This window comes from Chiloscyllium plagiosum, unplaced genomic scaffold (assembly GCF_037043375.1).
Source record: "Chiloscyllium plagiosum isolate Xiang-an unplaced genomic scaffold, Cpla_swu_hap1 HiC_scaffold_44, whole genome shotgun sequence".
Lineage (NCBI taxonomy): Eukaryota > Metazoa > Chordata > Chondrichthyes > Orectolobiformes > Hemiscylliidae > Chiloscyllium > Chiloscyllium plagiosum.
This window is the reverse complement of record NW_028270182.1, coordinates 3,677,557-3,704,729: the sequence shown is the minus strand read 5'-3', so window position 1 is coordinate 3,704,729 and position 27,173 is coordinate 3,677,557. Positions and strand designations below refer to the sequence as shown.

Below are 27,173 nucleotides of genomic sequence, written 5' to 3'. Positions count from 1 at the left end.
TGGACTGTGAAGGGTCTGTTTCCATGCTGTACAACTGGACTGAAGGGTCTATTTCCATGCTGTACACCTGGACAGAAAAGACTGTTTCCATGCTGTACACCAGGACTGAAGGGTCTGTTTCCATGCTGTGCAACTGGACTGTGAAGGGTCTGTTTCCCTGCTGTACACCTGGACTGTGAAGGGTCTGTTTCCATGCTGTGCAACTGGACTGTGAAGGGTCTGTTTCCCTGCTGTACACCTGGACTGAGGGGTCTGTTTCCATACTGTGCACCTGGACTGAAGGGTCTGTTTCCATGCTGTGCAACTGGACTGTGAAGGGTCTGTTTCCCTGCTGTACACCTGGACTGAGGGGTCTGTTTCCATACTGTGCACCTGGACTGAAGGGTCTGTTTCCATACTGTACACCTGGACTGAAGGGTCTGTTTCCATACTGTACACCTGGACTGAAGGGTCTGTTTCCATGCTGTATACCTGGACTGAAGGGTCTGTTTCCATACTGTACACCTGGACTGAAGGGTCTGTTTCCATGCTGTATACCTGGACTGAAGGGTCTGTTTCCATGCTGCACACCTGGACTGAAGGGTCTGTTTCCATGCTGTACACCTGGACTGAAGGGTCTGTTTCCATGCTGTACACCGGCACTGAAGGGTCTGTTTCCAAACTGTACACCAGGACTGAAGGGTCGGTTTCCATACTGTACACCTGGACTGAAGGGTCTGTTTCCATGCTGTATACCTGGACTGAAGGGTCTGTTTCCATGCTGTACACCTGGACTGAAGGGTCTGTTTCCAAACTGTACAACTGGACTGTGGAGGGACTGTTTCCATAATGTACACCTGGACTGAAGGGTGTTTCCATACTGTACAACTGGACTGAAGGGTCTGCTTCCATCCTGTACAACTGGACTGAAGGGTCTGTTTTCATGCTGTACAACTGGACTGAATGGACTGTTTCCATACTCGACACCAGGACTGAAGGGTGTTTCCATACTGTACACCTGGACTGATGGGCTTGTTTTCATGCTGTACACCTGGACTGAAGGGTCTGTTTCCAAACTGTACACCTGGACTGTGAAGGGTCTCTTTCCATACTGTAGAACTGGACTGATGTGTCTGTTTTCATGCTGTACAACTGGACTGAAGGGTCTGCTTCCATACTGTACACCTGGACAGAAGGGTCTGTTTCCATACTGTACACCTGGACTGAAGAGACTGTTTCTATACTGTACGCCTGGACTGTGAAGGGCCTGTTTCCATACTGTACACCTGGACTGAAGGGTCTGTTTCCATGCTGTACACCTGGACTGTGAAGGGTCTGTTTCCATACTGTACACCTGGACTGAAGGGTCTGTTTCCATACTGTACACCTGGACTGAAGGGTGTTTCCATACTTTATAACTGGACTGAAGGGTCTGTTTTCATGCTGTACACCTGGACTGAAGGGTCTGTTTCCATACTGTACACCTGGACTGATGGGTCTGTTTTCATGCTGTACACCTGGACTGAAGGGTCTGTTTCCATACTGTACACCTGGACTGAAGGGTCTGTTTCCATACTGTACACCTGGACTGAAGGGTCTGTTTCCATGCTGTGCAACTAGACTGAAGGGTCTGTTTCCCTGCTGTACAACTGGACTGTAAAGGGTCTGCTTCCATACTGTACACCAGGACTGAAGGGTCTGTTTCCATACTGTACACCAGGACTGAAGGGTCTGTTTCCATACTGTACACCTGGACTGAAGGGTCTGTTTCCATACTGTACACCTGGACTGAGGGTCTGTTTCCATACTGTACAACTGGACTGAAGGGTCTGTTTCCATACTGTACACCTGGACTGAAGGGTCTGTTTCCATGGTGTAAAACTGGACTGTAAAGGGTCTGTTTCCATACTGTACACCTGGACTGAAGGGTCTGTTTCCATGCTGTACACCTTGACTGTAGGGTTTGTTAACATACTGTACACCTGGACTGAATGGTCTGTTTCCATACTGTACACCTGGACTGAAGGGTCTGTTTCCATACTGTACAACTGGACTGTGAAGCGTCTGTTTCCCTGCTGTACACCTTGACTGTAGGGTCTGTTTCCTTACTGTACACCTGGACTGAAGGGTCTGTTTCATTGCTGTGCAACTGGACTGAAGGGACTTATTCCATACTGTACACCTGGACTGTGAAGGGTCTGTTTCCATACTGTACACCTGGTCTGTGAAGGGTCTGTTTCCATACTGTACACCTGGAGTGTGAACGGTCTGTTTCCATACTGTACACCTGGATTGAATGGCCTGTTTGCATACTGTACACCTGGACCGAAGGGTCTGTTTCCGTACTGTACACCTGGACAGAAGGGTCTGTTTCCATACTGTACACCTGGACTGTGAAGGGTCTGATTCCGTGCTTTACACCTGGACTGAAGGGTCTGGTTCTGTGCTGTACACCTGGACTGAAGGGTCTGTTTCCAAACTGTACAACTGGACTGTGGTGGGTCTGTTTCCCTGCTGTGCAACTGGACTGAAAGGTCAGTTTCCGTGCTGTACACCTGGACCGAAGGGTCTGTTTCCATGCTGTACAACTGGACTGAAGGGTCTGTTTCCATGCTGTACACCTGGACTGAAGGGTCTGTTTCCATAATGTACATCTGGACTGAAGGGTGTTTCCATACTTTACAACTGGACTGAAGGGTCTGTTTCCTTCCTGTACAACTGGACTGAAGGGTCTCTTTCAATGCTGTACACCTGGACTGATGGGTCTGTTTCCATGCTGTACACCTGGACTGATGGGTCTGTTTTCATGCTGTACAACTGGATTGATGGGTCTGTTTCCTTCCTGTACAACTGGACTGAAGGGTCTCTTTCAATGCTGTACACCTGGACTGATGGGTCTGTTTCCATGCTGTACACCTGGACTGATGGGTCTGTTTTCATGCTGTACACCTGGATTGATGGGTCTGTTTTCATGCTGTGCAACTGGACTGAAGGGTCTGTTTCCAAACTGTACACCTCGACTGATGGGTCTGTTTCCCTGCTGTGCAACTGGAATGAAGGGTCTGTTTCCATACTGTACACCTGGACTGAAGGGTCTGTTTTCATACTGTACACCTGGACTGAAGGGACTGTTTCCATACTGTTCACCTGGACTGAAGGGTGTGTTTCCATACTGTACACCTGGACTGGAGGTTCTGTTACCATACTGTACACCTGGGCTGAAAGGTGTGTTTCCCTGCTGTACAACTGGACTGTGAAGGGTCTGTTTCCATACTGTACACCAGGACTGAAGGGTCTGTTTCCATGCTGTACAACTGGACTGAAGGGTCTGCTTCCATGCTGTACACTTGGACTGAAGAGACTGTTTCCATACTGTACGCTTGGACTGTGAAGGGCCTGTTTCCATACTGTACACCTGGACGGAAGGTCTGTTTCCATACTGTACACCTGGACTGAAGGGTCTGATTCCATAATGTACACCTGGACTGAAGAGTGTTTCCATACTTTACAACTGGAATGAAGGGTCTGTTTCCTTCCTGTACAACTGGACTGAAGGGTCTCTTTCAATGCTGTGCAACTGGACTGAACGGTCTGTTTTCATGCTGTACACCTGGACTGATGGGTCTGTTTCCCTGCTGTACAACTGGACTGTAAAGGGTCTGTTTCCATACTGTACAACTGAACTGTAAAGGGTCTGTTTCCATACTGTACAACTGAACTGAAGGGTCTGTTTCCCTGCTGTACAACTGGACTGTAAAGGGTCTGTTTCCATACAGTACACCTGGACTGATGGGTCTGTTTCCCTGCTGTACAACTGGACTGTAAAGGGTCTGTTTCCATACTGTACAACTGAACTGTAAAGGGTCTGTTTCCATACTGTACAACTGAACTGAAGGGTCTGTTTCCCTGCTGTACAGTTTTGTGACTTTCCTCCCTTCAGGAAAGGAGGGAGTTGAAACCGATGGAATTCACAGTATTAGATGTCACCTGATCTGGGTTGAATCATTGCCTGGGCTCTATTGCACATTATTCCAGGCTCAACCAATACAGATAAAGTCATCATAGCCAACCGTACCAAAGGACTGCGGGAGTGGTGGATGTCAGTACAACTTAAAATTCATTTGCATCAGTCCATGAGCAGGAAAGGTTTGGAGGGCTCTGGGCCAGGAGCAGGCTGCTGGGACTAGTTCATTTGGGATTATGACCAGCATGGACTGGTTGGACCGAAGGGTCTGTTTCTGTGCTCTATGACTGTTCTCTGTTTAGAAAGAGACAACTGGTGGTTGTTTAAGCTGAGGGTCGCCACACCTCAGGCAAGGGGAGAAGTTGACAAGGAGAATCCTCAACCGCTGTGGGACTTGAACCTCTGCTGTTGGCATCACTGTGTTGTAAATCAGTCGTTCAGCCAACTGAGCCAAGTGACAAACCCCACCATTAGCTAATCAGCAATACCACCGTGCATGTGAACCTGGGTTCAGAGCTGTACTTGAATATAAACAACTTCTTTATAAAACTTATGGAAGCAAATGCATGTCGGGTTATAACCTGGGTGATCCTGTAGCCAGTCCGTATTTCACTCCGTTCTGCACACCCCTCATTCATTATCCATTCCTCTGCTGCTTCTCAACCCTCTCTTGGGGGTTGTGGGGGGGGAAGAAATTGCAGCAGATAGATCTGAAACAGACCCTTCGTCCCAACTCGTCCATGCTGACCAGATATCCTAAATTAATCTAGTCCCATGTGCCAACATTTGGCCCATATCCCTCTAAACCCTTCCTATTCAAATACCCATTGGGATGCCTTTTAAATGCTGTACCAGCCTCCACCACTTCCTCTAGCTGCTTATTCCCCATACACGTACCCCCTCTGCATGAAAAAGTTGTCCCTTAGGTCTCTTTTAAATCTTTCCCCTCTCACCCTAAACCTATGCCCTCTAGTTCTGGACTCCCCCACCCCAGGGAAAAGACCTCGGCTATTCAATCTATCTAAGCCCCTCATGATGTTATAAACTTCTATAAGGTCACCCCTCAGCCTCCGACGTGGGAAAACAGCCCCAACCTAGTCAGCCCCTCCCTATAGCTCAAACCCTCCAACATCCTTACAAATCTTTTCTGAACCCTTTTCAAGTTTAACAACATCCTTCCTATAGCAGGGAGACCAGAACTGAATGCAGCATTCCAAAAATGGTCTAACCAATGTCTCCTGTGTAGCCACAACATGACCTCCCAACTGCAGTGGTTCTATTCTGTTCAGACCAGTGTGCAAATGAAAACGGCAGTACTGGGTTTGATTGCTAATCTTTCTCATTCCATTTCATGGAACATGGGCATCGCTGGCTGGCCCAGTATTAATTGCCTGTCTCCAGTTGCTCCCGGTGAGCTGACGTGTTGAACTGCTGTATTGTAGATACACCCAAAACGTCCTTAGGGAGGGAGTTGTTTAAAATTCACTGTGGCGTCGCTGGATGGGCCAGCATTTATTGCCCTGTCCCTAGTTGCCCCTTGAGAAGGGGGGGGTGGGCTGCCTTCTTGACCGTTTGCTGTAGGGTTGACCCACAATGTCCCTGAGGGAGGGAATTCCAGGATGTTGACCCAGGGACACTGAAGGAATATTTCCAAGTCAGGACAGTGAGGGGCTTGGAGGGGAACTTGCAGGGATTAGTGTTCCCATCTATCTGCTGCCCCTTGTCCTTCTAGATGGAAGTAGCTGTGGGTTTGGAAGGTGCCATCTTAAGGAGCCCTTGGTGAATTTCTGCAGTGCATCTTGTAGATGGTACACACTGCTGTTACTCTGCCCCGAGTTGAGCTGACACCAGCTGCATAAATTCAGGGGAATGGGATGAGGAGGATTTGAAGGGTCTGATTCCATGCTGTATGATTCTAACTTTGCCAGATACCACACTGGGGGGGGGGGGGGGAAGGCCTTCCAATAGCCAGCCATTCGTAGGTGTCTCTGGGTGGTCCAATATTTAATACCATCCTTTATTGCCCAGATGTCAGTGAAGGGTCAACCACATTGCGGTGAGTCTGGATCACACTTAGGCCAGGCTTGGTCAGAACAGCAGATTTCCTTCCCGAAGGAAGATTAGTGAACCTGACCGGTTTTAATGACAATTGACAGCAGACACATGGTTGCCATGAGTTTGAAAGTTGGTTTTATTGTCATGTATACTCAAGTACAGGGACACAGGAGTACAGTGAAAAGTGTACGCCATTGCTATCGAGAAACAGAATTCACAGAGACAACCATTTTAGATACAAACAACAGAATTGGAAAAAGCAGAAGCTGAAATACAAGGAACAGAGCCAGGAGGAAAGGGAGACATCTGTATGTTAAAGTCTTATGTCTATCTCAAAGTCACTGCTAACTTGCTGCCGCACATCCACCACCCCCCACCCCAATTCCCCACCCCCCAAGACCACCCTTGAACCCCCACCCGGAACTCCCTGCAGCCCCTGTGAAGTTTAATTGACTTCAAACTTCTGCTGTGGTGAATATGAAACCCTCCCCGGTACACTATAGGAGCAAATGACTGCAGATGCTGGAATCTGAACTGAGAACCAAAAACACTGGAGATCACAGTGGGTCAGGCAGCTTCCATGGAGAGAGAACAGGCTAATGTTGAGTCTAGAACATCAGCCTGGGATTCTGGACTACTGTTCCAGAGATATTACCATTAGGTCACTGCCTCCCCTGTTTTAAAACATTTAAATATTTTACCTTCCAAATATTTATCTAATCATTATTCTACAAAATGGGATTAGTTTCTGCCCCTCAGAAATGGAGATACTTGTCTGCCAGGCTTTGAACTAGTTGTGGAGTCTGTACAGTGATCCTTGACTTTACAAATATGCAAAAGCAAACGCAGTGATGCTAATCCTTTTATAAATCACTAATGACCTCCCAGCGGGAGTATTGTCTTCAACAGTGGGTGAAAACCTTTAGGAAGGAATTTGACATCCTTAAAGAGCTTTGAGAGGAGTTACACAGCAAGAAACAGACCCTACAGCCCATGCCAACCAAGTTTCCCAAACTCAATTAATCATATTTGCCTGCATTTGGCCCATATCCCTCTAAAACTTCCCTATTCATGTACCTGTCCAAATGTCTTTTAAAAGGTGTGATTGTATCTGTGTCTATCATTTCCATATACATAATCCCCTGTGTGTGAAAAAGGTGCTCCTCAGTTCCCTTTTAAATCTTTCCTCTCTCATCTTAAACCCATGCCCTTTCGAGTCAGTCATAGAGACGTACAGCACGGAAACACATACTTCGGTCCAACCCATCCATGCCGACCAGATATCCCAACCCAATCTAGTCCCATTTGTCAGCACTTGGCCCATATCCCTCCAAACCCTTCCTATTCATATACCCATTCAGATGCCTTTTAAATGTTGTAATTGTACCAGCCTCCACCACTTCCTCTGGCAGCTCAGTCCATACACACACCACCCTCTGCGTGAAAATGTTGTCCCTTAGGTCTCTTTTAAATCTTTCTCCTCTTATCTTAGACTTATGTCCTTTAGCTTTGGACTCTGTTACCCTGGGAACAGACCTTGGCTATTGATCTTATCCGTGCCCTTCATGATTTTATAAATCTGTATAAAGTCACCTTCAATCTCCTACGCTCCAGGGTAAAGAGCCCCAGTCAATTTAGATTCTCCTTATAAATCAACCCTCCAGTTCCAGTAACGTCCTTATAAATCTTCTCTGCACCCTCTCCAATTTAATAATATCTGAAGGACTTCAATTAATGTGGAGAAACTGGAATTGTGTCTGGGATTGTGGTCCTCAAAGCGGAGAAAGTTCAAATGGAAATTTAATCGAGGCATTTAAGATGATGATGGGGTTTGATAGGGTAAATGAGGAGAAACCTCCCAGTGACAGGACGGTCTGTAACCAGGGAGGCACAGATTGGCAAAAGGATTGAAGGGAGAGATGAAGAGAATTTTCTTGACAGGTGGAACTATTGTGGCTGGCCTGGTGGCATCTTCAAGAATTTCTAACAGCACAGGAAAGAACCCTTCAACCCACTGTGTCTGTGCTGGTCACCAAGTGTCTTGATGCTAATTCCCTTTTCCAGCATTTGGCCTCTAATTTTGTACTCTTTGGCATTTCGAGTGCTCATCTAAATACTTCTCAAACGCCGTGAGGGTTCCTGCCTCTCTTGCCCTTTCAGGAAGTGAGTTCTGGATCCCTACCACTGTCTGAGTGAAAAACAAATTCCTTAGAAGCCCCCTAAACCTCCTGCTCCTTACCTTCAAACTATACCATCACCTGGTTACTGACTCCTCTACAAAGGGGAAACATTTCTCCCTATCCATCCTGCTTTGTACACCTTCGATCTTTATACCCCTTAGTCAGCACACCCCCAACCACCATGACCCCTCACCAATGCCTTCTCAGCTTCCCCAGCCTCCCTTCATCCCTGATTGGCTCCGGCCTCCCTTCATCACTGATTGGCTCCGGCCTCCCTTCATCACTGATTGGCTCCGGCCTCTCTTCATCCCTGATTGGCTCCGGCCTATTAGCTCCAGCCCTGGGAATATCCAGGTGAATCTCCTCTGCACCCTCTCCAGTGCAATCCCACCCTTCCTACAGTGTGGGGACCAGAACTGCACACGGTACTCCAACTGGGGCCTAACTAACGTTGTATACAGCTCCATCATAACCCCCATGTCTTGATTAATAAAGACAAGTGTCCCCTGTGCCTTCCTGAACCACCTTAGCTCCCTGTGCTGCTGCCTATGAGGATCTATTGATGTGCACAGCAAGATCCCGCTGATCCTTTTTATATCCGAGGCTGTTCACATTCAGTGTGTACTCCCTTATCTTGTTCATTCTCCCAAAATACACTGCCCCACACTTTTTTTCAGGATTAAATTCCATTCTTGAAAAGAACAGCATTTGCCAGACAATGGAGAGGGAGACAAATTGGACAGATCTTTCAAAGACTGGGTTGAATGTCCTCTTTTTTTATTCATTGACAGGATGAGGGTGACACTGGCTCGGCCAACACAGTTAAGAGTCAACCACACTTCTATGGATCTGGAGTCACATGTAGGCCACACCAGGAAAGGACAGCAGTTTCCTTCCCTGAAAGACATGAGTGAACCAGATGGGGTCTTCCAACAGCTGACATGGCCTTCAATACACTTTTAAATTTTGCTGTGGTGGTGTTCGAACCTGGGCTCTTGGAACATTACCTGGGTTGCTGGATTAATAGGAGAAAGTGAGGACTGCAGGTGCTGGAGATCAGAGCTGAAAATGTGTTGCTGGAAAAGCGCAGCAGGTCAGGCAGCATCCAAGGAGCAGGAGAATCGACATTTCGGGCATGAGCCCTTCTTCAGGAAGGGCTCATGCCCGAAATGTCGATTCTCCTGCTTCTTGGATGCTGCCTGACCTACTGCGCTTTTCCAGCAACACATTTTCAGCAGTTGCTGGATTAATAGTCCAGTGATAATATCAGTAGACTGTTGCCTCCTGTTCTGCATTAATGTAGCATCATATCCATTAAGTAATGGAGAGTTGTGTTCTTTGGAATTCTCTACTCAAGAGGGCTGAGTCTGTCTCGTCATGGAGTGTGTTCAAGCCTGAGGTCAATAGATTTTTAACTCGACTGGAACTGAGAGGGTTGTGAAAAGGTGGAGTTGAGGTTCACAATCAATCCTGACCGTATTGGATTGTGCAGCAGGCCAGAGGGGTAGAAAGGCCTCTGCTTTTTCTAGGTGCTTATGAGATTGGAACTTGCATCTAAATACCAGATGCAAACTCCATCGAGTCAGTCATGACGAGAGGGCGGATAACAGAGCCAGGTGTGAGGGGAAATTGTAAAGCAGGCAACCGCTTGAAATAGACACTTGTTCAAATCCGAGGATTCCTGCAATCACAGGAGCGAGGTTAGCATTGAAGCCTAACCAGTGTTTAAACTCCCTCAGGGAAGAGAAGCAGAATCACCCCAACTCTGGTCAAAACTCATGCTTCATTCAAAATCAGGACTTGATCACAATCTCTGCAATAATGCACTCCCTCAGCACTGACCCTCCGACAGTGCGGCGCTCCCTCAGCACTGACCCTCCGACAGTGCGGCGCTCCCTCAGCACTGACCCTCCGACAGTGCGGCGCTCCCTCAGCACTGACCATCCGACAGTGCGGCGCTCCCTCAGCACTGACCCTCCGACAGTGCGGCGCTCCCTCAGCACTGACCCTCCGACAGGGCCCACTCCCTCAGCACTGACGCTCCGACAGTGCGGCGCTCCCTCAGCACTGACCCTCCGACAGGGCCCACTCCCTCAGCACTGACCCTCCGACAGTGTGACACTCCCTCAGCACTGACCCTCCGACAGTGCCCACTCTCTCAGCACGACCCTTCGACAGTGTGGCGGTCCCTCAGCACTGACCCTCTGAAAGTGCCCACTCCCTCAGCACGACCTTCCGACAGTGTGGCGCTCCCTCAACACTGACCCTCCGACAGTGTGGCACTCCCTCAGCACTGACCCTCCGACAGTGCCCACTCCCTCAGTACTGACCCTCCGACAATGCGGCGCTCCCTCTGACCCTCTGACAGTACAGTGCTCCCTCAGCGCTGATCCTCCGACAGTGTGGCGCTCCCTCAGCGCTGACCCTCTGACAGTGCGGCGCTCCCTCAGCGTTGACCCTCCGATAGTGCGGCACTCCCTCAGCACTGACTCTCCGACAGTGCTCGCTCCCTCAGCACTGACCCCTCGATAGTGCGGCGCTCACTCAGCACTGACCCTCCGACAGTGCCCACTTCCTCAGCACTGACCCTCCGACAGTGCAGCGCTCACTCAGCACTGACCCTCTGACAGTGCGGCACTCCCTCAGCACTGACCCTCTGTAGGCCCGGCGGGTCTGCTCCCCCATTGGGAATGTCTATGTCTCCTCTGAAAGCTGCTAACCACGGTTGTGTCAATGCTACTTCTGTTGGGAATAATGAAAGTTTGGATGATAACAGTTCTCTCAGTGACATGGTCATTGAATCAGCACATTCAAGGCATCTAGACAACTGAGCTAATGAGGTAATTAGTGGGAATGTCAGCACCTACTGCTGCCCACTAACTCTTGAGTGTAATGTGTGGCTGGGGCCTGTTATGTTGACACACACAGCAACCTCCCACAGTGCTACTGGTAGTGTGCTGAAGATGGCCAAAATTACAATTGAGTTCTAATAATGAACTATCTTAAACTCTTGCCTTGTGTGGTACCACAAACTGTGCTGAGATACTGGGCTCCTTTGCATGGACTATCGAAAAACAGGGAGCCACTTATGGTGGCCATTCAGCCCCAGGAGAAGCCTGCTCTCCTCACCACCAAGTTCACACTTGGAATGGTAATATGTTACATCATCGAGTCTCCTGTCTTCAACTAGTCCGTATACCCCCACCCTCTGTGAATCAATATCCTCATAGCTCCCTGCCTTCTCAAAACCTCTGACTCACTCATCTTCAATCCCTAAAATGGAATTAGTTTTCATTTAAAAGTTAATGAGGCTCCAGTTTCAGCCATTTGTAATTAGGCAGCTGCAGCAATGCCTTGAAAACAAAGCTCACAACTTTATGATTCACAGCAAAGATACATCCTAGTGAGGAAGGAGGCCTTTAGGAAAGGGATAAACCAACCAGGGGAATAAAGAACGTACTACATTGAAAGAAAAATGTGCCAAACAATGTGGCAAATGTTAATGGCAACCAGACAATGGGTAAAATTTTAAAAGATGATGAAGGACAAAAAAGAGGGAGAAAATAAACTTTGAAGTCAAACTAGCAAGTATTATAATATCAGACAGTAAGAGCTTCTTTAAATATATAACTAAGAAGAGAAAGGCCTAAAGAATACTGAGAATGAGGCTGGGGACATAATAATGGGGAGCCAGGAAATGGCAGAAGAATTGATTAGATTAGATTAGATTCCCTACAGTGTGGAAACAGGCCCTTCGGCCCAACCCGTCCACACCGACCCTCCGAAGAGTAACCCTCTTTACTGCACAGGACACTAACAGCATTTTAAAAATACAAAAATAATCAAGGAAACTAAGGATGAGAGGGGGAGGGCATGGAGAGGAAATAAACGCAAAAACTATCACTTAAGACAAAAGTGCTACGGAATCACAAGCCAATATGTTCCATGGACCAGATGGGTTGCATGCATCCTTTTTATTTATTCACCTGTGAGACATGGGCGACACCGATTGGCCAACATTACTGTCTATCCCTAGCTACCTTTGAAATGACTGCCTTGCTAGGCCACTTCAGAGGGCAGTTGAGAGTCAACTGCTGTGGGTCTGGAGTCACATGTAGGCCAGACCAGGTGAGGATGGCAGTTTCCTTCCCTGAAGGACATCAGTGAACCAGATGGGTTTTTCAAACAGTTGACAATACTTATTATTATTGAACTCAGATTCCATCATTCGCTATGGCGCAATTCAAACTCGGGTCCCCAGAGCAATACCTGGGTCTCCAGATTAATAATCTAGCAGTAATACCAGTAGACCATTCCCTCCCCATCCTACAGTAGATGAGGTACTGAACGAACAGGTAGAAATCTTTCAATAATCCTTAGATTCCAGAGAATTGGAAATTTGCCAATATAACATGCTTATTCAAAAGGGGCGGGAGAGAGATATCAGGTAACTATAGGCCGAGTAACTAATTAGCTTAACACATCACTGGGTTAATGTTCGAGGCCATTATAAAGGAAGTGATGGCAGAGATTCAGAAATACATAATATGAATAAGCAGAGTGAGCATGGCTTCATAAAGGGCTCATGAAAGTCATGTTTGACAAATGTATTGGAATTCTTTGAGGAAATGACAAGCAGGATAGATAAAAGGGAACAGGTAAAGAGTCATAGAGTCATAAAGATGTACAGCACGGAAACAGACCCTTCGGTCCAACCCGTCCATGCCAACCAGATATCCCAACCCAATCTAGTCCCACCTGCCAGCATCCGGCCCATATCCCTCCAAACCCTTCCTATTCATATACCCATCCAAATGCCTCTTAAATGCTGCAATTGTAACAGCCTCTACCACATCCTCTGGCAGCTCATTCCATACGCATACCACTTTCTGAGTGAAAAAGTTGCCCCTTAGGTCTCTTTTATATCTTTCCTCTCTCACTTTAAACCTATGCCCTCTAGTTCTGGACTCCCCAACCTTCAGGAAAAGACTTTGTCTATTTACGCTATCTATGCCCCTCATAATTTTGTAAACCTCTATAAGGTCACCCCTCAGCCTCCGACGCTCCAGGGAAAACAGCCCCAGCCTGTTCAGCCTCTCCCTGCAGCTCAGATCCTCCAACCCTGGCAACATCCTTGTAAATCTTTTCTGAACCTTTTCAAGTTTCACAACATCCTTCCGATAGGAAGGAGACTAGAATTGCACGCAATATTCCAACAGTGGCCGAACCAATGTCCTGTACAGCCGCAACATGCCCTCCCAACTCCTGTACTCAATACTCTGACCAATAAAGGAAAGCATACCAAACGCCTTCTTCACTATCCTATCTACCTGCGACTCCAAGGTCTCTTTGTTCAGCAACACTCCCTCCGATCTGACCATTAAGTGTGTATGTCCTGCTAAGATTTGCTTTCCCAAAATGCAGCACCTCGCATTTATCTGAATTAAACTCCGTCTGCCACTTCTCAGTTCATTGGCCCATCTGGTCAAGATCCTGTTGTAATCTGAGGTAATCCTCTTCGCTGTCCACTACACCTCCAAATTTGGTGTCATCTGCAAACTTACTAACTGTACCTCTTATGCTCGCAATAGATAGGTATGTGTCTCATATTTGGATTCCCAAAAGGTGTTCAGTAAGGTTCCACACATAAGGCTACCTGATAAGGTAACAGCCCATGTTATGGGCAGTTACATATTCGCACAGATAGAGGATTGGCTAACTCATAAACATGGAGTTGGAATTAACATTATACTGCAGTACAGGCCCTTCGGCCCTCGATGTTGCGCCGACCTGTGGAACCAATCTGAAGCCAATCTAACCTACACTATTCCATTCTTGTCCATATGCCTATCCAATGACCATGTAAATGCCCTTAAAATTGGTGAGGCAGGGCGTTGCATGCCCCTACTACTCTCTGAATAAAGAAACTACCTCTGACATCTGCCCTATATCTATCATCCCTCAATTTAAAGCCATGTCCCTTCATGCTAGCCATCACCATCCGAGGAAAAAGGCTCTCACTGTCCACTCTATTTAACCCTCTGATTATCTTATATGTCTCAATTAAGTCACCTCTCAACCTTCTCTCTAATGAAAACAGCCTCAAGTCCCTCAGCCTATCTTCATAAGACCTTCCCTCCATACCAGGCAACATTCCAGTAAATCTCCTCTGAACCCTTTCCAAAGCTTCCACATCCTTCCTATAATGTGGTGACCAGAACTGCACACAATACTCCAAATGTAGCCACACCAGAGTTTTGTACAGCTGCAGCATGACCTCATGGCTCCGAAACTCAATCCCTCTACCAATAAAAGTGAACCCACCGTATGCCTTCTTAACAGCTCTATCAACCTGCGTGACAACTTTCAAGGATCTATGTACGTGGACACCGAATTCTCTCTGCTCATGAACACGACCAAAGATCTTATCATTAGCCCAGTACTCTGCATTCCTGTTCCTCCTTCCAAAGCGAATCACCTCACACGTTTCCACATTAAACTCCATTTGCCACCTCTCAGCCCAGCACTGCAGCTTATCTATGTCCCTCTACAACATCGTTCGGCACTTTCTACAACTGTACCGACCTTAGTGTCGTCTGCAAATTTACTAGGACATCCTTCTACACTCTCATCCAGGTCATTTATAAAAATGACAAACGGCAGTAGATCCAAAACAAATCCTTGTGGTACCCTAGGAACTGAACTCCAGGATGAACATTTCCCGTCAACTACCATCTTCTGTCTTCTTTCAGCTAGCCAATTTCTGATCCAACCCGCTAAATCACCCTCAATCCCATACCTCTGCATTTTGTGCAATAGCCTACTGTGGGGAATTTTATCAAACACCTTACTGAAATCCATATATCCCACATCAACCACTTTACCCTCATCCACCTGTTTGGTCACCTTCTCAAAGAACTCAATAAAGGTTTGTGAGGCACAAGCTATCCTTCATAAAACCGTGTTGACTATCCTTAATCAATTTATTCCTTTCGAGATGATTATAAATCCTATCTCTTATAACCTTTTCCAGCACTTTACCCACAACTGAAGTAAGGCTCTCTGGTCTATAATTACCAGAGTTGTCTCTACACACCTTCTTGAACAAGGGAACAACATTTGCTATCCACCAGTCTTCTGGCACTATTCCTGTAGACAATGACGACATAAAGATCAAAGCCAAAGGCTCAGCAATCTCCTCCCCGGCTTCCCACTGAATCCTAGGATAAATCCCATCCAGCCCAGGGGATTTATCTATTTTCACACTTTCCAGAATTGCTAACACGTCCTCCTTGTGAACTTCAATCCCATCTAGTCTCGTAGCCTGTATCTCAGTACTCTCCTCAACAACATTATTTTTCACCAGTGTGAATACCAATGAAAAATATTCATTTAGTGCTTCCCCTATCTCCTCTGACTTCCTGCTCAACCTCTCACTACTCTCCTTGATTGGCCCTAATCTTACTCTAGTCATTCTTTTATTCCTGATATATCTATAGAAAGCTTTAGTTTTTTGCCCTGATCCTATCAGCCAACGACTTCTCATGTCCCCTCCTGGCTCTTCTTAGCTCTCTCTTCCGGTCTTTCCTAAAAGGGGCATTTTCAGGATAGCAACCTATAACTAGGGATTAATGCTGGGGACCACACTTATTTACATTATATCCATGACTTCGATGAGGAAAGTGAATGTATTGTTGTCAACTTTGCAAACGTCACAAAAATAGGTAGGAAACAAATTGGTGAGAATGACACATAGACTCTACAAAGGGGCAGAGACAGGTTCAGTGAGTGGGCAAAAAACTTGGCAGGTGGAATATAATCTGGGAAAAAGTGAGGTTATGGCCGGATCAACATTTAAATGGAAAAAGACTGCAGAAAGGGATCTGAGGGTCTTTTTAATGAAAATACAAATAAGCAACTGTAAATATGCTTTGGTTAACATCCTATGTTAGAATGGACCAATGGTATTTGCAAACTATACTTAACAGTTGCAAGGAATGTTTTTCACAGGAACAGGAGGCTATTCAGCTCCTCTAGTTTGTTACACAGGAACCTATTGCTGAACTCCATTTGTTTAACCTTAATTCACCTAACTTTAAATTACCATCAAAAATCTCTCAACCTCAGTTCTGAAATTTCCAATTGGGCACTCAGCCTAGGCAGCTTTATTTCTGGGGTGGAGTGGGTGGTTGTGTGGAGCAAGAGTACCAGCTTTCCACTCCCCTTTGTGTGATGAAGAATTTGCTGCATTTATGGGGAACCTGGAGGAACACACTCTGGAGTAGGCTATTAAGGGATCATGTCAATGGGTTGAGGAAGGTGCAGGGAGACGTGTGTGGAGCATGAAGCATTTGGGCCAATGAGCCTGATCCTGACATGCTGCACTCTCTAGTAAAGTCACCATTGTCCCAGAGGACCACTCTGTCATTACAGGGAGATGACTAGTGGTGGTTTAACCTAAAGGTCATCACACCCCTGGAGAGGTCAAGGAGAGTCCTTCACGGTAACCTAGGCCAGTGCAGCAATTGAATCCACACTGTTGGATCACTCTGCATGGCAAACCAGCCTTCCAGCCAACTGAGGCAACCATGACCCCACTCCACCTTGGGCTCAATGCAAAGGGACACTTGCCCATTGCGCAGGGAATGTCAATCGAAGGACATGACGCTGGGTTTGGTTGCAATGTTGGTGAGACCTAGCAACTAGGGCACAACCTAATCTCCCAACCCCCTGTCAGGGTTAGGATGGTGGGGAATGGGCTGATTGCATCAAATCTGAATGGGGAAGGACTGTATGAACAGTGACTATCGCCTGTGCTAACACACTGATGCCCTGCAATATTCTGATCTCTTGCAGCACTGATTCTGATGTTTTATGCAGTCTTTTATACTTTCCTAACTGGTCTCTTCAGCCTGACCATGTGGGTGATGCTCCAGACCGTTAATGAATACACGCCAAAGTACCAAGATCGGATCACGAACCCAGGTAAAGAGATTTGCAAGGGGTGTCTGTGTGTCTGTGGCTGCCTGCGTGTGGGTGTCTGTGTGTGTGTGTGTGTGTGTGTATATGTGTGGATGCCATAGCCTCACCAAAGGCTCTTAGACGGCACATTCCAAACCAACAATCATTTCTAAGTGGAAGGACAATGCTGATTAATGGGACTAGATTAATTTAGAATATCTGGTCAGATGGACAGGTTGGACTGAAGAGTTTGTTTCTGCTGGACATCTCTATGACAAGGGCAGCAGCCATATGGGTTATGGGTCTATCCACAGCACATGGACTGCAGCGGGTCAAGAAAACAGCTCACCCCCACCTTCTCAAGGGGAACAAATAGGGATGGGGCAATAAGTGATGGGCCCAGCCAGTGATGCCCACATCCCATGAATAAATAAAGAAAAAGAATAATAGCCCAAACACATTCTGCCATTTAGATTCTGGAGGTCTGTAAATCCATTTACTCTATCCCTTACCCAACATTCAATTGATGTTTAATAGATGTTTATTACAGAGTCAATCCGTGCTATTCCCCACCACCCCTTCCTCAGAGGTTCATGGGGAGCGATGGGGGCCTCAGAACTGAACCTGTTACCCCAGCAACAGAGATCAAACAATCATCATCTTCAATCCTTTGTATTCCAGCTCTGTCCTGGGAAAGACTTTTCATTCCATTAGTCCTTTTGATTGCGGCCTCTAGCTGCCCATGAGGTTGCGATAAATGAACTGGACATGACCACTTCCTTATAATGTTGCTAACCATCAGGATCACAGGAAATTGACACAATTAGTCCCTCAGACCTATTCTCACATTCAGCTAGATCATGGCTAACTAGTCTCCCTCGATCTCAATTTCCTGCGCTATTCCCATGTTGCTTGATTACTTTTACAATCCAAATGGGGGCCTCTTCTTCAATATTTAACAACAAGTTCTGTCAATGAGATGAGAGGAAGCTCATTTGGAGTGTAAATGGAGACCAGTATGGAGCAGTGGGACTGACTGGCCTGTATCTATGCCTGATAGTCTAAGGCTGAGATAGAGAGGTTCTTGATCAGGAGAGGAAATAGAGGGTAATGGGGAAAAGGGCAGGACAGAGGACATGAGGAGTGTCGTGATCTTAGACAGTCATGATCTTACTGGGTGGTGGGGTGGCGCGGTTATTCAGTGGTTAGCACTGCTGCCTCACAGCACCAGGGACCTGGGTTCGATTCCACCCTCAGGCAGCTGTCTGTGTGGGGTTTGCGCATTCTCCCTGTGTCTGCGTGGGTTTCCTCTGGATGCTCCGGTTTCCTCCCACAGTCCAAAGTTGTGCAGATTAGGGTAAATTGGCCATGGGAAATTGTCCTGTTCATGTCCAGGATGTGCAGGCTAGGTGGATTAGACATGGGCAATGCAGGGTTACAGGTATAGGGAGGTGGGTCTAGATGGGATGGTCTTCAGATGGTCAGCATGGACCTGATAGGCTGAATGGCCTGCTTCCGCACTATGATTCTAAATGGTAGAGCAGGCTCAAGGGAACAAATGGCCTATTCCTGTTTCTTATGGTCTCATCATAATGGACGGCATCAGTTGTGGATTTGACAGTCTCTGGCAAGTGAATCACCAATGGGGTTTTCTTTCCTAGGTCTGATGATCCGCCCAAGAACAGACAGTCTACTTGTTACGTTCAACACATCACATGAAAGCACATGGCAGGCACATGTCCAAGCCCTCAACGCATACCTAGACTGTGAGTAGACCTCGTGGAGCAACCATCACTGACTTTACCCCATCTCCCCTCTTCACTTTCTGACTCCTCTCTCTGTAAGCATAGAACACAGAACATTACAGCACAGCACAGGCCCTTCAGCCCTTGATGTTGTGGAAACCTGTGAAACCAATCTGAAGCCCATCTAACCTACACTATTCCATTCTCATCCATGTGTTTTTCCAATGACCATTTAAATGCCCTTAAAAGTTGGCGAGTCTACTGCTGTTGCGGCAGGGCTCACCTACCTCCAAATCTAAAGCCTGGGCAGGTTCATTAGCCAGTACCAAATCCAATGTGGCCTCACCTCTTGTTGGTCTGTCGACATACTGTGTCAGGAAACCCTCCTGCACACATTGGACAAAAACTGACCCATCTAAAGTACTCAAACTATAATATTTCCAATCAATATTTGGACAGTTAAAGTTCCCCGTAACAACTATTGTGTTATTCTCGCTCCTATCCAGAATTATCTTTGCTATCCTTTCCTCTACATTTCTGGAACTTTTCAGAGGCCTATAGAAAACTCCCAACAGGGTGACCTCTCCTTTCCCATTTCTAACCTCAGCCCATACTACCTCAGTACACGAGTCCTATTGCCCAGCCTATTGCACTGTTATGGCACAAACGGAGGCCATTCGGCCCACAGTTTCTGTACCAATGTTAGTTTCTGCTGGGGCTATCTTTAGTAGGTTCACCCCCAGCGATCCCGCTTTCTGGTATGAGGCAAGCTTCTGACATCGACTGGAGAGAAAGGTCCACACGGTGACGTAGACAGAAGGATTTTGTTTTTCACTCGGGACATGTGGGCAGCATTTATTGTCCATCCCTAGCTGCCTTGAACTGGATGGCTTGCTAGAACATTTCAGACAGCCTTTAAGTGTCAACCACATTGGCTGTGGGTCTGGAATCATATGTAGACCAGGCCAGGAAAGGTTGGCAGATTTCCTTCCCTAAAAGACATTAGTGAGCCAGATGAGCTTTTCCTGACAATTGTTTATGGTCACTTGTAGATTCTTAATTCCAGAGTTAAAAAAAAAAATCACCACCATCACCGGGGCAAGACTTGAACCTGGGGTCCCCAAAACATTAGCTGAGTTTCTGGATTAATAATCCAGCAATAGTACCACTAAGCCATCTTAAAGTCAGAAGTCACATGATACCAGGTTATAGTCCAACAGGTTTATTTCAAATCACAAGCTTTCAGAGTGCTGCTCCTTCATCAGGTGATTTTAAATAAACCTGTTGCACTACAACTTGGCGTTGTGTAACTTCTGACTTTGTCCACCTCAGGCTAACAACGGTACTTCCACATCATCTTAAAAATAGGCTCTGTCTTATTTAAACAGCAAACGTTTATTGCATACTGCTTAGTAGCTAGTTACATTACATCTGAGATACGCGATTGTCTCCTGTCTGCAACATAACAGCACAGCAGATGGTTATGGCACGGGTTACAAGGAAGAGAATTTACCACAAGGGGTCATTTTCCATGGAGTGAACATCTCTAATGGTGAATCTTCCTCTGCTCCTCCAGCCTATAATGACAGTGTTCAGGTTTCGAACAATGACCAGTGCAAGCCAGGGACATATTACCTGCAAGAGGACAGTGGGGATGTTCGCAATACCCCGAAGCGATCCTGCCAATTCAATCGAACCATGCTGGGCCAGTGCTCGGGGCTAGAGGACAAGACGTATGGATACAGTGAAGGGAAACCCTGCATCCTCGTCAAGATGAATAAGGTGAGCTCGTGAGATGGTGGCTCAGTGGTTCGCACTGCTGCCTTCCAGTGGCAGGGACCTGGTTTCGATCCCACCCTCGGGCGACAGTCTGTGTGGAGTTTGCACATTCTCCCTGTGTCTCCGTAGGTTTCCTCTGGGTGCTCTCGTTTCCTCCCACAGTCCAAAGGTGTGCAGGTTTCAGGTGGATTGGCTGCGCTGTCGATAAGGTCGACGCTAAGGGAGCTCTGCGTGCTTGGACTAAGATGTTTAGTAAAAGTCCCTTTTATCCTCTCATGCGGACACAAGCAATCCCATGACCACCACTCAAGAAAGGCAAGAATGAGCTCTCCCTGCTGCGCTAGGGTCCAATATTTATTGCTCAACCATCGGTAAAATGGAATATCTGCTCATGATCCCAGTGTACTTGCTGTATACACCCTCGCTGTGGCACTTCCCACGTCACAACAGCCACACTTACAAAAGTGCTTCCCCAACTGTGAATGTCCCAAGAGGGGTGCTACAGAAATGCAAGATTTCCCACTTTCTCTCATTTTCCTTTTCAGATTATCGGGTTCCTACCTGGCGAAGGGAAGACACCGTACGTGTCCTGTGAAGGAAAGGTTAGTGACTGGCCAGTGGAATGGGTGCCTGACACATTGGCCATCATTGCAGGCAGCAGCTTCCAAGCTGAACACATGTTAACCGTCTCTCTCTCTCTTTCATTTCATCCCCTCTGCTGATCATTCCATCGGATCATCATAGGCAAAAAATGAAAAAAATGAGTGGGTAAGATGCCTGGACATTAGCGGGAGATGCTAGCTTACAGAAATCTGTCTTACCTTCCCCCTGCAGTGTATTCCCACCCTGAGCAGTTGACCCTTGACCTGCAGATTATTGGGATCTGAGTATCTACCCTTTTATCAAGTCTGTGAGTGACGGGGTGGGGAGGTCTCAGTGTTGGCTTCTAGGTTATTCCGTAGAGTCGAACCAATTTCGCCAGTGCTGCCCACTTTTCCAATGCTAGCCCTCCTCGCTTTAACTCCCTCGGGGCTTGCTGTTTCTCCTTTAGCTATCCCCAGTGTCAAAGAGACACAGAGTCGGCCTAACCCACTGCTATACCTTCGAGGGAAAGAGCAGAGCGTCATTCGAGGGGGAGCATGGACCAGCCAGAGAGGCCTTGTCTTTTCAGGGGCAATCTGATGGGTCAGAATTTTCCAAGACAACAACTTGTATTTTGGTAGAGCCCTTACTTTCCCCAGGGGCGCTTCGCAGAGGGGTGGGGGGAGTTGATGTATTAGAAGCAGTGACCAAATTCTCAGTCAAAGAGGTCAATTGTAGGCAGCATCTCCGAGGAGTAGAGAGAGTCGGGGATGGATGGGTTTAGGGAGGGGAATCCCAGGGCTCATACCCCAAGCAGCTGTAGGCAGAACCACTAATGGCGGAGCGATGGGAAATTGGGAGATGGTCAAGAGGCTGAAGCTGGAGGAGCGCTGAGTTCTTGGAGGGTGTTGGGGATTGAAGAGGATATGATGTTATTTCTTGAGCATGTAAGTTTATGGTGATTGGATCAAATACGGTGCATCAAAACCACCAGCATTCCACACCTTGACTGGATAGCTGGGACAGTTAGAGGAAAGTGATGGAGAGGGTGTCAATCTGTGCTTGAGGATCAGCTGGATATTAAATATCCCACAGCCACTATTTCAGAGAAAAGCTGGAGAGTTCTCCCCAGATCAATAATTCAATCCAAAAATTAAAATCACATTATCTACTGTGCTCGCTCCCTCCATTTACTCATTCACTCCCTATCGCTCTTTGTCCATCTCTCTCCCCATCCCTTTGTCTTTCTCTCTGACTCACACTTTCTCATTCACTCACTCCCTTTCACTCTCTCTCACTCTTTTTTCACTTTTTTTCACTCTCCTCCACACTCCATCATTCTCTCTCTCGCATTAATTTTCACTCTTTTTGTCTCTCACTCATTCCCCTTTTCTCTCTCACACACTCTCTTTCATTGTCTTTCTCTCATTTTTCTTACATTTACAGTCATACAGATGTACAGTATGGAAACAGACCCTTTAGTCCAACTTGTCCATGTCAACCAGATATCCTAAATTAATCTAGTCCCATTTGCCAGCACTTGGCCCATATCCCTCAAGACCCTTCCTATTCATAAACCCATCCAGATGCCTTTTAAATGTTGTAATTGTACCAGCCTCCACTACTTCCTCTGCATGAAAAAGTTGCCCCTTAGGTCCCTTTTTAGATCTTTCCACTCTCACCTTAAACCTCTGCCCTCTAGTTTTGGATTTCCCCCATCCTTGGGAAAAGACTCAGGCTATCCTCCCTATCCATGCCCCTCATGATTTCATAAGGTCACTCACTCCTCAGTCTCCGACGCTCCAGGGAAAACAGTTCCACCGTATTCAGCCTCTCCCTGTAGCTCAAACCCTCCAACCCTGGCAATATCCTTGTAAATCTTTTCTGAACCCTTTCAAGTTTCATAACATCTTCCCTATAGGAGGGAGAGCAGAATTGAATATTCCAAAAGTGGCCTCACGAATCTCCTATACGGCTGCAACATGACCTCCTAACTCGTATACTCAATGCACTGACCAATAAAGGCAAGTGTACCAAATCTTCTCTCTCTCCTTTTCACTCCTTCTCTCTCACTCACACTCCCTTTCATTCACTCACTCTCCCTCAAATTGCTGCCACAACTTTACGAAACCTATTTGATGTCTTGCACCTATTACACATGAATCTGAATTAGATTCGGCCAGATGAAACGAGTCATTGAAATATCTTTTCCTTGTTTAGACCAAAGACGACGACAAAGTTCACGAGCTCCAGTATTTCCCTCCCAACGGGACCTTGGACCTGATGTACTTCCCGTATTATGGAAAGAAGGCACACGTGAGTAAACCAGCTTGTAACTCCCTGGTATCAGCACATTCAGGGACTTTGTGGTGACGATGGGGAGTTGTTAAAATGTGTGGCTGGTTTACCTTGCCCCATGGACACAACGTCAGTCTGTGCCCCACACCCAACAGTGCCCCTCAAACCATCCCAATATAGGGATGACATTTAGTGCAAGAACCAACGGGAGTGTCAAATAGCATTGCAATGAAGCACCAAGCCCCTAGCCTCCCTTAAAATGATGCCTGTTTCCCCTTAAATATACACAGGAGAAACATGGAAATGACTTAATGCCGAGATCCATCGCAGGATTATCAGACAGAGTCTGATTCTGAGGTCAGGTCGAAAGCTTGGTCAAAGAGATCTGATCTTAAGGAGAGTCTTAAAGCAGAGAGAGAGATGTGGAGAGGTTTAGGTGAGGGGGAGTTTTGATAGTTCAGGGCCAATGACTGTGGTGACACAGTTGCCAATGATGATGGCTGGAATCAGAGCGACCCAGATGATGGTCACATGAACAGGAGTAGGCCACTCAGTCTGTCCAATCCACTTTGCATTTCAGTGATTGACCTGAGGATCCTTAACTCCCACCTTTTCTCCAGAGCCCTCAGTCCCCTTACCGATTGGAAATTTGTCTATCTCAGTCTTGAATATACTTAATGATCCTGCCTCAAAAGCCCTCTGCAGCAAAAACTTCAGGGGAGAAGGACCCCCACCTACAGGATTGCTGAATCAATGCTATCGCGTTTCTCTGACCCTTAAGAGTGCTGGCCCCTCTTGGACCCCAATCCAGATGTGTGCTTTTATCATGTCAATAAAACATGCAAAGTCTCTTATTCCGAAACGTTGATTTTCCTGCTCTTCGGATTCTGCTTGATCTAGTGCTTTTCCAACGCCACACTCTCAACTCTGATCTCCAGCATCTGCAGACCTCACTGTCCCCAAAGTCTCTTATTGTTCATGTCTCTCCAGGCTGCCCTAACCTTTGTAAATGGGCATGGTGAGCTGTTAATCCAGAGACCCAGCTAAAGTTCTGGGGACCCAGATTTGAATCCAACCATGGCAGATGGTGGCATTTGAATTCAATTAAAATCTGGAATTAAGATTCTAATGATGACTATGAAACAGTTATTGATTGTTGGAAAACCCATTGATATCCTTCAGGGAAGGAAACTGCCATCCTTACCTGGTCTGGCCTACACGTGACTCCAGACCCACAGCAAAGGGGTTGACTCTTAACTGCCCTCTGGGTAATTAGGGATGGGCAATAAATGCTGGCCCAGCCAGCGATGCCAGTGAATGAATTTTTTAAAATTCCAGAGATTCACTACTGCCCCAGTAAGAAAAGTTCCTTATCTCTGCCTTAAATGGGTGACTCCTCACACTGTGCATTCTTTGTCCAGCAGGTGAACTACACACAACCCTTGGTGGCTGTGAAGTTTGTGAACATAACAAACAACGTTGACGTCAACATTGAATGCAAAGTCTACGGGTCGAACGTGAAGAATGACGATGAGCGAGACAAGTTCGCTGGCAGGGTAGTCTTCACACTTAACGTGGGCTCAGGTGGAACAGGATCCGCTTAAACCTTTCTGCATTGGACATGTCTTACTGGGCAGGTGGGGATACACCTGGGTGCGTGTGCAGGCTTCGGGGGAGGGGGGGACATCGGGATTAGGGAAATGAGATCTGGCATGAGGGAGGAAGAAGAGTGCAGCGCCTGAATGTGCTTGACTGTCTTCTGGAGCACAGAGAGGTTGGAACTCCATCGGATAGGATATTCTTCCTACAATCCAGCTTCAGATTGGACACTGAATGGAACTGGCACAGCACCAAGAAGATCATGTCCCATGTAAAGAGTCAAGAACCCCCATCTGCAGGAATGCTCAATCAATGCTTTTACATTTTTCTGACCCTTAAGAGTGCTGGCCCCTCTTGCACCCTGATCCAGACGTGTGCTTTCATCATGTAAATAAAATATGCAAAGTCTCCTATCGTGCATGCCTCTCCAGCCTTGCCAGGCTGCCCCTATCTTTGTAAGTTTGGCTGTGCAACCTCAGAGTCAACATTAATACTTTGTGTCCTTCAAAAGTGTGATTCATCATTCATGGGATTTGCAATATCCCACCTCTGCCCAGCCTTCTGCCTCCCACCCTGCTCTCCGTGAGGATTTGCTCCAGTTTGGTTTCATTTCAGGTGTGTGTATGTGTATGCGCTGTGTGGAAAGGAACCAGGAATAAGGCCCCAGTATTAACTCGGTCTAAGTGAACGGGTTCGGAGTGAGTTACAATCTGGACTTAAGGACTGTTTTATTTACTGTGGCCAGTTTTCAACCCAGTATCTGATCACCTCCCAGGCTTGATAACGGTCATAAAGGGTCCAGTCTGTCTCTTGCTTTGCTGTTGTTAAAAACACCTCTCGCATTTATTCATTCATTCCAACCCTCATTCACAACTGGGTAAGTAAGGTTGCCCAACAACCACAAATTGTAAATGGCAAAACTCCAATGAGTCGATTCACAAAAGATCCTCAGGCAGTACCTTCCAAACCCACAGCCATTTCCATCTAGAAGGACAAGGGGCAGCAGCTACATAGGAACACCACCCCCTGCAAGTTCCCCTCCAAGCCCCTCACCATCCTGACTTGGAAATATATCGCCGTTCCTTCAGTGTGGCTGGGTCAGAATCCTGGGATTCCCTCCCTAAGGGACATTGTGGGTCTACCCTACAGAACATGGACTGCAGTGGGTCAAGAAGGCAGCTCACCCCCACCTTCTCAAGGGGGGCAACTAGGGACAGAGCAAGAAATGCTGGGCCCAGCAACACCCACATCTCAGAAATAAATTAATTTTTAAAAAACTTCACAAGCTGGCACCGTTCCCAGCAGGTAATCAAGGGAAAAGTATCTTGAGAGTTCCCAAACTATCAATTATGAAAATAATATGAGATGGTGTGTAGGGACTGTTGTATAGAGGTGTGTGTGTGTGTGTGCGTGTATGTATGTATGTTTGGGGAGGGGGTGCAGGGGTGACTAAAGCATTCCATGACTGTAGATGTTGGGAGACCATCAAGTCACTCTAACGTTCCACTAGGGCTCCTACATTAAATGATCTTTCCACAGCATCCAATGTTTGAAAGAAATGTACGTAAAAATATATATAAATACACATATCTACATTATATAATTCATTCAGTTTCAGGTTGTATGTCAACAGACTTTAAAAATGAATGCATTCCAAAAACATTGAGTCTTTTCTCACCGTGAATTTGTAAGATACGCTCTCTGATGTCGATGAATGCAAGTTTGAGGGTGTGTCCAGCTTTTAGCCCTGAATTCAAAACTAAGTTGTCTTTTGTCAAAAAGCCAAAAGTAGCCCAGAGTTGGGGGCACTATTCGTAAGAATCTGAGAACAGGAGGAGACTATTAAGGCCCTTGGAACTCTCCCATCATGCAGTTGGATGTGAACCTTGACCCCATTTCACCACCATGGTCCCTGTGAGGTTGTGATGCCCTTTGACCTAACAAGGCTACATGTGAAGATGAGTTTACTGACGTCCCTAAACTGGTTGGCTTGAATGTAACCTCAACCCTAACCCTTCTCTGAACTCCCAC

The 27,173-nt window shown here is 46.7% G+C and overlaps 1 protein-coding gene across 4 annotated transcripts in view; it reads left to right on the top strand.

Moving 5' to 3' along the window:
- atp1b2b (ATPase Na+/K+ transporting subunit beta 2b) overlaps positions 1-26,806 on the top strand; it is a 73,424-nt gene extending 46,618 nt beyond the window's left edge. The window contains exons 2-8 of one of the 4 annotated variants that reach the window (XM_087982730.1): positions 17,035-17,163; positions 18,801-18,905; positions 20,461-20,666; positions 21,209-21,265; positions 21,408-21,431; positions 23,466-23,561; positions 24,965-26,806. In XM_087982730.1, coding sequence (XP_087838856.1) covers positions 17,035-17,163; positions 18,801-18,905; positions 20,461-20,666; positions 21,209-21,265; positions 21,408-21,431; positions 23,466-23,561; positions 24,965-25,147 — 800 coding nt within the window. In that variant the 3' untranslated portion in view covers positions 25,148-26,806. The remainder of the gene's footprint in view (positions 1-17,034; positions 17,164-18,800; positions 18,906-20,460; positions 20,667-21,208; positions 21,266-21,407; positions 21,432-23,465; positions 23,562-24,964) is intronic. The other 3 variants (XM_087982731.1, XM_087982732.1, XM_087982733.1) reach the window with 3 other exon arrangements.
- The last annotated feature ends 367 nt before the right edge of the window (positions 26,807-27,173 follow it).